The 16,255-nt window shown below is 39.7% G+C and overlaps 1 protein-coding gene across 1 annotated transcript; it reads right to left on the bottom strand.

Moving 5' to 3' along the window:
• Positions 1–743: 743 nt before the first annotated feature.
• LOC116473889 (V-type proton ATPase subunit e 1-like) lies at positions 744–3,021 on the bottom strand. The gene is made up of 2 exons (XM_058441984.1): positions 2,945–3,021; positions 744–1,140 (listed from the first exon to the last, which is right to left on the bottom strand). Exons 1-2 carry the CDS (start codon positions 3,019–3,021, stop codon positions 840–842), a joined length of 378 nt encoding a protein of 125 aa, XP_058297967.1. The 3' UTR covers positions 744–839.
• Between the last annotated feature and the right edge of the window lie 13,234 nt (positions 3,022–16,255).

The raw sequence follows: 16,255 nt of genomic DNA, 5'->3' as shown, positions 1-16,255 counted from the left end.
TTTTTTTTTTTTTTTTTGAAACCAGGCTGGAGTGCAGTGGCGTGATCTCAGCTCACTGCAACCTCCACTTCCTGGACTCAAGCAATGCTCCCACCTCAGCCTCCCAAGTAATGCGAACCACAGGCATGTGCCACCATGCTTGGCTAATTTTTGTGTGGTTTCGCTTGTTTTGTTTTTTTGTAGAGACAAGGTTTCACCATGCTGCCCAGGATGGTCTGGAACTCCTGGCCTCAGGTGATCTGCCTACCTCGGTCTCCCAAAGTGTCAGGATTATAGGCGTGAGCCACAGTTCCTGACCCAAATTCTTTTCCCCCCCCCATAGAAAGCAGAAAAATTATTCCAAAAGACGGCAGAAATAATAAATTCATCCTGAAAATACAGTAAAGTGTAATTCTGTTGAGACAGCTCTTCCCTCTGAAAATGCTCTCCTAGTGACTGCCCCACTGGAGTATTACTTGTCTTGCAGCAGTTTCTCAACACTTCACTGGTTCCCATGTGAGAAGGCAGGAGCCATCTTCAAATGCACAGATTCCAAGGAGAGAGTAACGTATCTCTCAGAAGAAGACCATCTTCTATCTCAGAAGAGTACATAATCATTTTGTGGAGTCAGCACAGTTCAGTTTAAGTAGGGACATAATTCATTAAAGTGTAAAAAAGTGAAGGAAAAAAACGCTACATTATAGAATAAGACATTTAAATGTGGTGCTGATGTTTAAGGCAACTGATGACCAAAATGGGCAAGTCAAGAAAGGTAGTCTGGTTTGGAGGTGATTTTGCATCTAGAAGGCATTCTCTCCTCGTGACCTCAAAGACTAAGCACTGTAGAGCACATCTTCTTCTCAAGGCCAATGATGCTTCAGATAGCAAACGGCTTCATTTTTCAACTGTGGTCCAAAGAGAGGGTTGAGTTGGGCCAGAATTGAAATCAGCCAAAAGAGATAGCAGAAAACTGGACAGGTCACCAATATGGTAATGATAATTCCCCAGTAAGGACCCTTAGGGATAAACCAAGGCACCAAGAAGCCAACGAAGCCCCAGAACATGCTCATCACAGTGAGAGACACCATGAGGCCATGATATGCCACAGTCACTGCCTGAGCTGCCAGCCTCTGCCCCACCGCCTCACTTCCCAAATTCCTTCTTTTTTGTTTTGTTTGTTTGTTTTTTAGACGGAGTCTCACTCTTTTGCCCAGGCTGAAGTGCAGTGGCCCAATCTCAGCTCACTGCAACCTCCATCTCCCAGGTTCAAGCAATTCTCCTGCCTCGGCCTCCCCAGTAGCTAGGATTACAGGTGCACGCCACCATGCCTGGCTAATTTTTGTGTTTTTCTTTCTTTTTTTTTTTTTTAGTAGAGACAGGGTTTCACCATGTTGGTCAGGCTGCTCTCGAACTCCTGACTTTGTGATCCACTCACCTCAGCATCCCAAAGTCCTGGGATTACAGGCATGAGCTACCACATCTGGCCCCCAAATTCCTTCTTAATTTCTGCACTGACCCACTATTCAGGAGCATATTGTTTACTTTCAACGTATTTGTAAAGTTTCCAAAATTCTTATTAATTTCTAGTTTTACTCCATAGTGGTCAGAAAAAAGGCTTGATATTATTTCAATTTTTTTGAATGTTTTAAGACTTGTTTTGTGATCTAAACTGTGGTCTAACCTTGCGAATAATTCATGTCTGAGAAAAAGAATGTGCATTCTGCAGCTCTTGGATGAAATGTTCTGTAAATATTAGATCCTTTTTCTCTATAATGCAGATTAAGTCTGATGCTTCTTTGTTGATTTTCTGTCTGGGAGATCCGTCCAATGCTGAAAATGGGGTTTGAAGTCTCCAGCCATTATTGTATCAAGGCCTCTCTCTTTAGGTCTAATAATATCCCCTTTATATATCTAGGTGCTCCAGTGTTGGGTACATATATATTTTACATTATCATATCACCTTGCTGAACTGACCCCTTTGTCATTATGTAGTGACCTTCTTTGGCTCTTACAGATTTTGTCTTGAAATCTATTTTATCTAATGTAAATATAACTATTCCTGCTCTTTTTTGGTTTCCACTGGCATGGAATATTTTTTCCATCCCTTTATTTTCAGCCTATGTGTATCTACATAGGTGAAGTGTGTTTCTTGTAGGCAACAATCAATGGGTCTTGTTTTTTCATCCAGCCAGTCTCTATCTTTTGATGGGAGAGTTTAGTCCATTTACATTCAATGTTATTATTGATAAGTAAGGACTTACTCCTGCCATTTTGTTATTTGTTTTCTGGTTGTTTTGTGATCTTCTCTTCCTTCTTTCTTTCCTGTCCTCCACTAGTGAAGGTGATTTTCTCTGGGGATGTGATTTAGTTTCTTGCTTTTTATTTTGTGTGTATCCACTATGTGTTTTGTTGTTGTTGTTGGTTTTTGGCTTGAGGTTACCATGAGGCTTGCTAATACTACCTTATAATCCATTATTTTAACCTGATAACAACTTAATTCTATTTACATAAACCAACAAACAAGGAAAAAGAAAACTAATAAAAACTCTATGCCTTAATTTCATGCCCCTGCTTTTAAACTTTTTGCTGTTTCTATTTAGATCTCATTGCACTGACCATCTTGAAAAACTGATGTAGTTATTACTTTTGATTGGCTCATATTTTAGTCTTTCTACTTACAGTAGTAGTAGTTTACACACCACAATTACACTATTACAATATTCTCTATTTTGCTGTGTACTTAAAATTACCAGTGAGTTTTCTACCTTCAGATGATTATTTCCCATTACTGTCCTTTTCTTTCTGACTGAAGTATTCCCTTTAGCATATCTTGTAGGACAGGTCTGGTGTTAATTAAATCCCTCAGGTTTTGTTTGTCTGGGAAAGTCTTTATTTCTCCTTCACATTTGAAGGATATTTTCACCAGAAATATTCTTCTAGGATAAAAGTTATTTTCTTTCAGTACTTTAAATATGACATGCCACTCTCCTGGCCTTTAAGGTTTACATTGAAAAGTGTGCTGCCGATGTACTGGAGCTCCATTTTATGTTATTTATTTCTTTTCTCTTGCTGCTTGTAGGATCCTTTCTTTATCCTTGACCTTTAGGAGTTTGATTATTAAATGCTTTGAGGTTGTCTTCTTTGGGTTAAATCTGCTTGGTGTTCTATAACCTTCTTGTACTTGGACACTGACATCTTTCTCTAGGTTCAGGAAATTCTCTATTATCCTTTTGAATAAACTTTTTACCTCTATCTTTCTCTACTTCCTCTTTAAGGAGACTTCAGACTTTCTCTTTTGAGGCTATTTTCTAGATCTTGTAGGCATGCTTCTTGTTTTTTTCGAGACAGGGTCTCACTCTGTCACCGAGGCTGGAGTGTAGTGGCATGATCTCAGCTCACTGCAACCTCCACCTCCAGGGCTCAAGTGATCCTCCCACCTCAGCTTCCAGAGTACAGGCTCACACTATCACACCCAGCTAATTTTTGTATTTTTTGTAGAGACGGGGTTTCACCATGTTGCCTAGGCTGGTCTCAAACTCCTGAGCTCAAGCAATCCAGCCTCAGCCTCCCTAAGTGTTGGGATTACAAGCATGATACTGCGCCCAGCCTGTGTATTTTCAATTAGCCAGTCTTCAAGCTCATTCTCTCTTCTGCTTAATAAATTCTGCTAGTAAAGGACTCTGATATATTTTTCAGTGTGCCAACTGTATTTTTCAGCTTCAGAATTTCTGCTTGATTCTTTTTAATTATTTCAATCTCTTTGTTAAATTTATCTGATAGAATTCTAAATTCCTTCTCTGTGTTATCTTGAATTTCTTTGAGTTTCTTCAACATAGCTATTTTGAATTCTCTCTCTGAAAGGTCACCTATCTCTGTTTCTCCAGGATTGGTCCCTCGTGCCTTATTTATAAAGTTCATTGGTGAGGTCATGTTTTCCTGGATGGTGTTGATGTTAGCAGATATTCTTCAGTGTCTGGGCATTGAAGAGTTAGTCATATATTATAGTCTTCACTGCCTGGGCTTATTTGCAGCCATCCTTCTTGGGAAGGCTTTTCAGATATTTGAAAGGACTTGGGTGTTGTGATCTAGGCTGTGTGATCTGGGCTGTATCTGCTTTAGGGGGCACCCCGTGCCCAGTAACACTGTGGTTCTTGCAGACTCAGACATGTACAGCCTTGATGGTCTTAGATGAGATCTGGAAGAATTCTCTAGATCACCAGGCAGACGCTCTTATTCCCTTCCCTTACTTTCTCCCAAACATACAGAGTCAGTCAGTCTCTCTCTCTCTCTCCCCGCCTCCCCCCGTTCTCTCTCTCTCTCCCTTTCTCTCTCTGTTCTGAGCCACCTACAGACCTAAAGCTTGGGGTGGAGTGACACAAGCACCCCTGTGGCCACCACCACTATGACAGCACTGGGTCAGACGTGAGAAGTGCTAGGTCTTACCCAAGGCCTGCTATAACCACTCCCTAGCTACTGCTTATGTTTGCTCAAGGCCCTGGGGCTGTACAATCAGCAGGTGGCAAAGCCAGCCAGGCCTGTCCTTCCCTTCAGGGCGGCAAGGTCCCCCAAGTCCCAGGTGGGTCCAGAAGTGCCATCCAGGAGTCAGGGACTAAAGTCAAAAACCTTAGAAGTCTACCTGGTGTTCTAATGTAGTGCAGCTGAACTGGTACTGAAACTACACAATGCAGTCCCTCCCTTCCTTCTTCCCCTTTCCAAAGGGAGAGGATCCTCACCTGTAGCCACCACCAGGCCATGAGGAATACTGCCAGACTACCACTGATGCTCCCTTAAGGACCAAGGTCTCTTAAGTCAGCTTGTCATAAATGCTGTCTGACCTGGGCCTCACCCTTCAGGACAGTGGGCTCCCCCTCTGGCCCAGGAGGTCCAGAAATGCCATCCAAGAGTCAAGTCCTGAAATCAGGGATCCCAAGAGCCCTTTTGGTGTTCTACCCTCTTTGGCCATGCTGGTAGCAAGACTTTTCTCAAGCAGGAGGAGTTCTGCCCCATACACCACAACTAGTTATGTGGTAAGTCTCACCTGAAGCCAGCAAGTCTTAGAGACTCACCAATGCCCTCGAAATGTAATATGGGGGTATCACTGCTGGTTATTCAGGGCCCAAAGGCTCTTCGGTTCACAGGTAATGAATGCTGACAGGACTGGGTCCTTTCCCTCAAGGCAACAGGTTCCCTTCTGGCCCAGGGTGTTCTAGAAATACCGTCTGGGAGCCAGGGCCTGAAACAGGGGCCTCATGACTTTAACTAGTGTCCTATCTTGCTGTGGCTGGGCTGGTATCCTAGGTGCAAGACAAAGTCCTCCCCACTCTTCCCTCTTCTCTCCTCAAGCAGAAGGATGGTGTCTTTTTTTGGAGCCGCAAGCTACGCAGCCTGGGGTTGGGGGAGGAATGAAGCCAGCACTCCCCAGCTGCCACCTCAGTACGTCACATGCCCCCTCAGTCCACTGTCTCTGGGCCTAATTCAGCACTAGGACTTACAAGTTGCAGTCCTTATGGCCTAGACTGCCTTTCAACATTACTTGTACACAAAGAGTGCTGCAGCGCTCAGTGGTACGATTTGCAGGAACTCAAGCTCCCACCACTGGGATGAGTGACTCCCCTTTGGCTAGGGCTGGATTACATGCTCTCTCCATGGGCAGGCATCAGCTGAGTTTGGTCTTGGTTTCCTTTCTGCTCTAACAGGACACCACTGAGTTCAGTGCCTCACAATTGCTATGTTCTCCTTTCCCCAGTGCCCAGAGATGTTCTCCACACCAGGCTGCTGCTAGGGCGGGGATGATCAGGGAGTAGTGTTGGCAATTCAGAACTATTTCGTTTTTTGGGTTTTTTTGTTTTTTTTTTTCCTGGTGCCTCTTTCAGCGATATGAGGTTAAAAGCCGGTACTATGAGTGCTCACCCGATTTTTGGTTTTTACAAAGGTGCTTTTACTGTGTAGATACTTGTTAACTTGGTATCCTTGCAGGAGGGATGATGGGTGGAATCCTATATTCCACCATCTTGCTCTGCCTCATTATTCTCTTTCTCACAGTGACCTTGCTGTACCCCAGAGTCAGAAGCCACTATATATTAGATAGCTCACTCAAGGCTGGGTGTGGTGTTTCATGCCTATAATCCCAGCACTTTGGGAGGCCAAGGCAAGCAGATTGCTTGAGTCCAGGAGCTCAAGAAGATAACTCATCATCCAACACCAAATCTTACCCACTTCATTTACATTTATTCATTTTCTCTTCCTGTTATAGTGGATAAAGTGTCCCTTCCTTCTCTGATCTAAGACCAATTACCCTGGGTCATTCCCTTCCACCCATTTTAAGAATTATCTACCTTCAGTTGGCCTTTCTCCAACCTCTATCTTCAATGCCCAGATTCCCCCCAGGATGAATATTTTCCATTAGCCCTTACATATGCCTCACACTCAGAGCCAAACTTTTTCTAAGACTTATCTAGAAGGCCAGGCACGGTGGCTCATGCCTATAATCCCAGCACTTTGGGAGGCCAAGGTGGGTGGATCACTTGAGGTCAGGAGTTCAAGACCAGCCTGGCCAACATGATGAAACCTCATCTCTACAAAAAATACAAAAATTAGCCAGATGTGGTGGCACATGCCTGTAATCCCCAGCTACTTGGAAGGCTGAGGTAGGAAAATCACTTGAACCCAAGAGGCGGAGGTTGCAGTGAACCGATCACGCCACTGCACTCCAGCCTGGGCAACACAGCAAGACTCTGTCGTATATTTAAAAAAAAAAAAAAAAAAAAAAAGCCTTATCTAGATGTAGATTCACCACTTGTTCACCTCTAGTTTTCTATACAATCACCCCAATCTGGCTCCTATCTCAAATTTTTCTTTATGAGTCACTAATAACCCCATCTTACCAGATCCAACAGAAATGTCTATTTTCAACTTATGTAACTCAAAAGTAAAAAAGATGACCATTTTCTCCTTCACAGAACACATACCTCTCTTTCCCTTCATTAGCAACTTTCTGGAGTTTCTACTTAACCGTTGCTCCTTCTCAGTCTCCTTTATTACTTCAACGTCCTCTGTTTAATATCCTTCACCCATCGGAAAGTTCCACAAAGACAGGGACAACACCTGCTTTATTTGCCTCCAAGGCCTACCCAATTACTTGGCTCAAAGAAGGTGCTCATTAAATATTTGTTGACTGGATACCAAAAAAAATTTTTTTAAATAAAAAAAAACCCTCAATTCATACCTAACTCCCTATACAAAATTAACTAAAATTTTATTGTAGGTTAAAATACAAAGTTCAAAACTACAAAAATTTTAGAAACACACATGAGAAAAACTCTGTTACCTTGCATTAGAAAGACTTAAGACAACAAAAGAACCATTCGTAAAAGAAAAAATTGGCAAGTTGGACTTCATCAAAATTAAGAATGTTTTAAAGATACTATAAAATAAAAAGACAAGCCACAGAGAAAATATTGCCAACCATATGTTGGATAAAGAACTTGTATCCAGAATATTTTAAAAACTCAGATACAGATGTTTACAGACAAGAACAGACAGATGACAGAAAGGCAGATAACAGTCAAAACTCAGTAACAAAACAACTTCAAACAATTTTAGACATGATTTCCCTCAACTGAGTTGGTCCACACCCATTCAGCCTCATCTACCACCACATACAAGCTATATGTACATAATAAGACCTCCGCTATGCTGTTATCGTTCATGCCGTGTTGGTTATCTTATACCTTCCCATAAAGCTAAGTAGACCTGATGTTGACTGAATATAATTAAGTATCAACATATATTAATGCAGCAGTCCTCAACCTTTTTGGAACCAGAGATCAGTTTTGGGGAAGACAATTTTTCCATGGACCAGGGTTGGGGGATGGTTTTGGGATGAAACTGTACTGCCTCAGATTATCAGGCATTAGATTTTCACAAAGTGTGCACAACCTACATCCCTCGCATGCGCAGTTCACAATAGGGTTCACGCTCCTATGAGCATCTAATGCCACTGCTGATCCGACAGGAGGCGGAGCTCAGGCAGTAATGCTCACTGGCCCACCGCTCACCTCCTGCTGTGCAGCCTGGTTCCTAACAGGCCATAAACCAGTCCTCATCCACAGCCTGGTTTGGGGACTCCTGTATTAATATATCTACTATAATATGCACTTGTGTATGTGTGTGTGTGCATTCACAGCATATGTGTGTTGAATTCATCAGTGAGGTCATCTAGGCCTGGAACTGTTATTATGGGAAGGTTTTTAATAATGTACTAACAGATATAGGGCTCCCCAAATTTTTCTATCAGTTCCAGAAAGTTCTGTTATTCAAGCACTTTTTCCATTTAAGTTGTCAAGTATGAAGTTATTCAGATTATCCCCTTAGTATCTTTTAACATACATTGGACCATACTGCTATCTCCTAGTCTTGATGTTGGTAATTTGTATTTTCTCTTTATTTTCTTTTGATCAATCTAGCTAGGGATTTAAAAATCTTATGCAATTTAGCAATATGAACTATTGGTTTGGTTTCATCTCTTTTATTCTTTTCTACCTCTGGGAACACAGGACATAATTTTTTTATCTATTGTTACTTATTGAGTTCATTGAGTTCAGCTCTTATTTTTATTATTTCCTTTATTCGAATTGCATTGGGTTTGCTCTCCTTTTTCTAGCTTCTTAAACTGGAACTTAAAACATTCTTGATTTCTAATATAGTGGCTCCCAAAGAATAGTCCCTAAACCAGCAGCATCAAAAGCCACAAGGGCACTTACTGGAAATGCAAATTATTGTGCCTCACTCAAAATCTACAGAATGAGAAACTTTGGAGGTGGGGTCTGACAATCTGTGTGTTTTGCTGTTTTTGGGCGGCAAGGTGTCACCCAGGCTGGAGTGCAGTGACAAGATTCTGGCTCACTGCTAACTCCACCTCACAGATTTAAGCAATTCTCATGCCTGAGCCTCCCAAGTAGCTGAGATTACCAGTGTGTACCACCACGCCCAATTTTTGTACTTTTAGTAGACAGGGTTTCTACTAAACCACCCTTGAAGGCCAGGCTAGTCTCAAGCTCCTGGCCTCAAGTGATCTGCCCGCCTCAACCTCCCAAAGTGCTGGGATTACAGGCATGAGTCACCATGCCCAGCCTGACAATCTGTGTTTTAGTAAACCTTCCAGGCAATTGTGATGCACAGAGTTTTCAGAACTACTGCTCTAATCTGAGCATTTCCGTTATGAATTTTTTCACTCTTACGCCCACTTCAGCAGCATCACAAATGTGGTGATGTGTTGGGTTCCCCTTATTACTCAGCTTTAAATATTTTCTAAAAATTTGTGAGATTTTATTGACCCATGAGTTACAAGAATTTTTCTTAATTTTCCAACATTTGGGAGATTTTCTAGATTTCCTCTTGTTAGACATTTCTAATTTAATTCCATCATGGTCAGAGAACATATTCTAAATAATTTCAATACTTTGTTATAAAGATATGTTTTATGGCCAAGAATACGGTCTGTTTTAGTGACTATTCAGTATGCTTTCAAAATAAAGGTATTGTATAATCATGGGAATTAGCATTCTATAAATGTTATTTCAATTTCATTAACATCATTCAAATCTTCCATGTTCTCACATAATTTTTATCTACTTATTTTAAAAATATCCAACAATAATGAATTTGTCATTATCAAGTTCTTTTAGTTCTGTGAATTTTTCTTTCATATATTTTAAAGTAGTCTCATTTTACACAGACAAATTAAGGATTGTTAATGCTTCCTAATGAACTGAAATTTTCATTATTATGAACTGTTTTTATCTCTAGTAACACTCCCTTAATTTCTACTTTGTTATTAATATAGCTACTTAAGCTTTCTTGTTACTAGTGTTTCCATGGTATATCTTCTATTTTTTAAGTCTAACTTCCTATTTAAAGTATGTCTCATATAAACTGTATAAAGCTAGGGTTTTGTTTTTGTTTTTGTTTTTGTTTTGAGACGGAGTCTCACTCTGTCGCCCAGCCTGGAGTGCAGTAGTGGGATCTCAGCTCACTGTAACCTACGCTTCCAGGTTTCAAGCCATTCTCCTGCCTCAGCCTCCCAGGTAGCTGCGATTACAGAGGCATGCACCATCACATCCACCTAATTCTTTTTGTACTTTTTTTTAGCAGAGACAGGTTTCATCATGTTGGTCAGGGTGATCTTGAACTCCTGACCTCAAGTGATCCACTCGCCTTGGCCTCCCAAAGTGCTGGGATTACAGGTGTGAGCCACTGGACCAGCCTAGGTCTTTTTTTTTTTCCCCCAATATGACAATCTCTGCCTTTTGATGGGAATATTTAGGCTACTCATATTTAATACAGTTATCAATATGGTGAGGTTTAAGTCTATCATCTTGTCATTTGCTTTCTATTTGCCCCATTTTATCTTTCTTCCTTTATTCCTCCTTTCCTGATTATTCCTGATTAGATGTTAATTTAGTTTTTCTTTTAAGACTAGTCAAGTGAAGCAGTGGGAATGGAGAAGAAACAAATCTGTAACTAGCTGCAATCAATTAGTTGTAAATACCACAGCACTATGACTAGCCAAGTATTCCTTTTTATCTCTTCTATTCACTATTTAGTAATTACTCTCCTTTTTCAGGGTTTTTTTTTTTTTTTAACTGGATAGTCTTCCAATTATAATAGCATGCATAAATTATCAGAAGTAACCTTGAATCATTATTTCACATACGTGTAAGAACATATACAATATTAGCTCATAATATTATATTATGGGCTATACACGGCACCGTGGCTCGTGCCTATAATCCCGGCACTTTGGGAGGCTAAGGCGGATGAATCACCTGAGGCCAGGAGTTCAAGACCAGCCTGGCCAACATGATGAAACCCCATCTCTACTAAAAAATAAAATAAAAAATTAGCCAGGCATGGTGGCACACACCTGTAATCCCAGTTACTCGGGAGGTTGAGGCACGAGAATCACTTGAACCCAGGAGGTAGAGGTGCAGTGAGCCAAGATTATGCCACTGCACTCCAGCCTGGGTGACCGAGTGAGACTCTGTCCAAAAAAAAATACTCACATATTCAATATATACATAAAACATAATATACACATAAAATATAGGGATACAATAAAATTCACATTAAACACTTCTGTTCCTCCAACCCTTTATACAACTGCTGTCACATATTTTACTTCTACTTACATTATAAAACACACAATACATTTTTCTGGCCTTAATAAATAGATTTAACAAGTTATGAAAAATTGTTTATTTTCCAACATATTTACCACTATAGTACTCTTCAATTATTCTTGTAAACCCAGGTTTATATTTGCTCATTTAACAAGAAAAACTCACTTTAACATTTCTAGTCAAATTCTCTCAGTTTGGAGACTAATTTACTCATTTTTTCCCTTATTTCCCTTTTATTTTTGACAGTATTTTCACAAAATATAGAATTCTGGGATAGCAGTTTTTTTCTTTGAACACTTTAAAAATATTGTTCCACTGTCTAATGGCATCTATGGTTTCCAATGAGAAGTCAGCACGCATTCATGTAACTGTTTCCCAGCATGGAATATAGAGGATTTCTCTAATTGCTTTTAGGACTTTTCTCTTTAGTTTTGATTTTCAGCAGTTTGACCATGATGAGCCTAGATGTAGTCCTCTTTGGATTATCTTGGTCAGGGTTCGGTGTGATTCTTGGGAATGTGAGCTGACATTATCATCAATCTGGAAACATTTTCAACAACTATCCCTTCAAATATTCCTTCTATTGCATTCTTTCATCTCCTTCTGAGAGTCGAATCATGTGACTATTAGATAATTTTATGTAATATTATTCCACAAAGTCTCAGACACAGTGTTCTGTTTTCTTCATTCTTTTTGCTTTGTGTGTCAGTTTGAGTCATTTCTATTAAACAGACCTATAATTCACTGATTCTGTCTTCTACTATGTTCTGACTGTGATGTCCATCCAATAAGTGTTTTTGAACTTTTATTGTGAAATAATTATAAACTCAAAGGGAATAGAAAAAGCAGTATGGAGAAGTCCCATATGCCCTTCCCCTAGTTTCCCATAATGGTAACATCTTACATAATTACAGAAAAACATTAAAGCCAAAAGTCTGCTATTGGTACAATGTGTATATATAATTCTACATCACTTTACCACATGTGTAGATTCACACAACTACCACTGCAATCAAAAAAACAGAACCAATCAATCATGAGGAAGATCTCCCTCATACAATCCTTATGCACTCAAACTCTCCCTCTTCCTCTAACATCCCTAACCCCTGGCAACCACTGTGATATAGTCTGGCTCCATGTCCCCACTCAGATCTCACCCTGAATCGTAATAATCCCCACATGTCAAGGGTGGGACCAGGTGGAGATAACTGAATCATGGGGGTGGTTTCCCTCATGCTGTTCTCATAATAGTGAGTTCTCACAAGATCTGATGGTTTTATAAGGGGCTTCCCCCTTCACTCGGCACTCATTCTCTCCTCCTGCCATGTAAAGAGGTGCCTTCTGCCATGATTGTAAGTTTCCTGAGGCCTCTCCAGCCATGTGGAACTGTAAGTCAATTAAATCTCTTTTCCCTATAAATTACCCAGTCTTGGGTATTTCTTCATAGCAGCATAAGAATGAACTAATACACACTGATCTGTTTTCTCACACTGTAATTTCAAGAATGGTATATTAATATGACACTTCACTCATAATGCCCTTGAAAGCCATCCAAGTTGTTGGGTATCAATACTTCATCTCTCTTACTAAGCAGTATTCCATCCTAAGGATGTAACACACTTTGTTTAATCATTCACAAATTGAGTGATATTCTGGTATTTCCAGTTTTAGTCTATTACAAATAAAGCTAGTATGAACAGTCATATATAGATATTTGCATGTACATAAGATTTCATACTTCTGGAAAAAAGCTCAAAGTAAATATGTAATATGTATATTCATATAGATATGTAATATGGAGTTAAAATATGGTAAGTAAATGTTTAGTTTACCAAATGGCCAAAATGTTTCCAGAGTAGTTGTATGATTTTACGCTCCCATCAGCAATATACAGAGCCAGTTTTTCAGCATCCTTGACAGCACTTGGTACTGCCACTATTATATTGCCTTAATAAGTGTATAGTTGCAGAATTAGTTTGCTTTTCTCTAACGGATAATAATGACAAATATATTCTCATGTACTCATCTGCTATTCATATATCCTCTTTGGTAAAATGTTACTCATGTCTTTTGCCCATTTTCTAATTGAATATTTTTTTGCTGTTGAGGTTTGAGACATACTCCAGATATGAGTCCTTCATCAGATACGTAGCTTGTAAATATTTTCTCCATGTGTCTAGCTTGTCTTTTTCATCATCTTAACAGAGTCTTTAGTGGAGTCAATGTTTTTAATTTTGATGAAGTCCAATTTATTAACTTTTTTTCTTTTATAGATGATGCTCTTGATGTTATGTCTAAAATCTCTTTAAGTCAGGGTCACCACCAGTTTCTCCTCTGACCTTTCAGGATAATATATAATAAAGACTCTGGATAACCTTATTCTCCTCTACAGAGTACTGAGTTGTGTTCTGGCTAGTAGCATCTGTCCAATCACCTCAATCCTGTGAAGGCTTCTTTTTGCTTTTGTTAGTATCAGTCTTTTCTTGTTTTTCCTTTAGCCCTAGGATGTAGCCCTTAGTCCCAGTACATGATGCTTAGTCCTAAGGTGTGGCACGGCCCTTCTCAAATTTCAATGGAAAGTTAAAAGGTGTTTACCAAGCCCCTCTTTACTTGGTGAGACTTCACCTCCAAACTCTATCTCCCTAGCACTGAGCAACTGCTGGAATTTCTGCTCAATGCTTTAACCTCCCAGCTGCTGCTTTCTGCTGGGTTCCACAGGGTGTCATTCAGCACATGCACAGCTTCAAAGTTAGCCAATGACTGTAGAGGAACTTGTACACATATTTTGTGACTCTGCTCTTAATATGATTTTTCCCTACTCATTTTGCACCACCCTTTCCCAGCAGGGCCAAATTCCAACCTCAGTTCCTTGCCCCAGGAAGAAGTCACTTCCTGCCTGAACTCTATTCGCTTGGTGTGAACTTAGTGCATCTGCAGAAGGATAAGCCAGTTAAACGTACAGCTCAGCCGGGTCACTTCCCTTCTTTCAGGTAGTGTGTTGCCTCCAGCTTTTACCTACTTTTGTTTTTATATTCCATCCACATGCATCATCATTATTATTATTATTATTATTATTATTGGCAAGAGGGTAAGCCCAATACAGATCCTCGACCATTATCAGAACCATGAGCCCCGGCATGGTTTTTATGTTAATTTCCCAGTTTGGGAGAAGTATAAATTCATACCCCGATACATGAATAAAATTGAAAAAAAAAAAAAACTGCAGTTGAAAAATTATATGGAAGACTTTTTTTCCCTATTTCTAGAGCTGAAGATAAAAATCAACAAACTTCAGCTGGGCGCAGTGGCTCATGCCTGTAATCCCAGCAATTTGGGAGGCCAAGGCAGGTGGATCACGAGGTCAGGAGTTCAAGATCAGCCTGGCCAAGATGGTGAAACCCCATCTCTACTAAAAATACAAAAATAAGCTGAGTGTGGTGGTAGATGCCTGTAATCCCAGCTACTCAGGAGGCTGAGGTAGAGAATTGCTTGAACCTGGGAGGCAAAGGCTGCAGTGAGCCAAGATCGCGCCACTGCACTCCAGCCTGGCCAACAGGGCGAGACTCCATCTCAAATAAATAAATAAGCAAACAAACAAACTTGTTACCTATGTAGGTAAATTAGTTGCCTTTGTTTTTTTTTTTTTTTTGAAAATGCCCCATTTTTCCAAAAGGATGGCCTTCCAAAGCTCTTCACTCCATCTAACTGCTTCAGGCAAACCTCAGGCCTCATCTTCTATTCTTAAATTGTATCAAACCTCAAAACTATTATACAACAGCAATAACCACCATATCATCTTGTCCCAGACAGCCTTAAAGTGTTACCATTTCAGGATTTTAGTTGCCGCCATTTCTGACTTTTGAAAATTTCCCTCACTTTCTTGTTCATTCACATGTGTATTCCAAAGTCTTTTTGTTACATTTTACCCTGCACTTTTAGGTTGGTTTGTTTTGTGTTTGTTTTGTTTTTTTGTTTTTGAGATGGAGTCTCACTCTGTCGCCCAGGCTGGAGTGCAGTGGTACGATCTCAGCTCACTGCAACCTCTGCCTCCCAGGTTCAAGCGATTCTCCTGCCTTAGCCTCTCAAGTAACTGAGATTACAGGCATGCACCATCATGCCCGACTAATTTTGTATTTTTAGTAGAGATAGAGTTTCACCATATTGGTCAGGATGGTCTCAAACTCCTGACCTCAGGTGATCCACCTGCCTCGGCCTCCCAAAATGCTGGGATTACAGGCATGAGCCACCGCACCCGCCCTCTAGGTTTGTTTTTGTGTGTGTGTGTGTGTTTGTTTTTTTTTTTTTGATGTGGGAGGATCACACATAATTTGCAAGATTATCTCAACAGCTAAATTGCCATAATTAGAAGACCACATATTATTTTTATAATTAGAATATTTACAAAATCATAATAAATGCTACATGGAAAAACTATAGGGAAAAATAAGTCCATATATATGTATATATAATTCATATATCTCAGAAAGTGCAACAAGTGCTGTTTGTTCTTGAAAAAAGGTTATAAATTGAAAATGAGGACTATGGAAAATAAGGACAATGACAAGACTGACTATGTGTAGTTGTTCTAGTAATGAAAAGCAATACTACTCAAGCTAGGAGAGAGAGAAGAGGAAGTGGTGCAATCATGCATCTTAATACGGAGCAAGAGCCCAAAGTGGAGCACACAATATCACAGCCTTTGAAACAGATTCATCATACACTATGTTTAGAGTTTCCATAAGCACACAATTTTCAGAAAGAACTAAGTTAAATAATGCTTCAAATCACCATATATCCACTTTTAACATAAAATTCAATTCTATAACCAATTCAGTAGAAGGCTAAAAGACATAGTGCCAATATTCTTTTTGTGTTTTTTTTTTTAATTTTATTATTATTATACTTTAAGTTTTAGGGTACATGTGCACAATGCGCAGGTTTGTTACATATGTCATAGTGCCAATATTCTTAAGTCAATAATTCTTACAATATTTCACTCTTGTAAAGAACTAAATCATAAAATATGATTATCCCACCAAAAAATATGAGGACATAGAATGTAAAATAAATTTTTCAAATTAAATTAGAGGCCAGCA

Source organism: Hylobates moloch, unplaced genomic scaffold, assembly GCF_009828535.3.
Source record: "Hylobates moloch isolate HMO894 unplaced genomic scaffold, HMol_V3 SCAFFOLD_8, whole genome shotgun sequence".
Lineage (NCBI taxonomy): Eukaryota > Metazoa > Chordata > Mammalia > Primates > Hylobatidae > Hylobates > Hylobates moloch.
The sequence above is the reverse complement of the archived record's forward strand: the minus strand, read 5'-3'. Positions and strand labels throughout refer to the sequence as shown.

What these genes read in the sequence shown, in the direction of transcription:
- LOC116473889 (XM_058441984.1), bottom strand. Translation starts at nt 3,021, where the DNA reads ATGGAGCTCCAGTACATCGGCAGCACACTTTTCAATGTAAACCTTAAA. An exon ending in AGTGGCATGTCATATTTAAA is followed by an intron (nt 1,141 to 2,944) that starts GTACTGAAAGAA and finishes AAAACAAAAAAG; the next exon opens with AAGGAATTTGGGAAGTGAGG.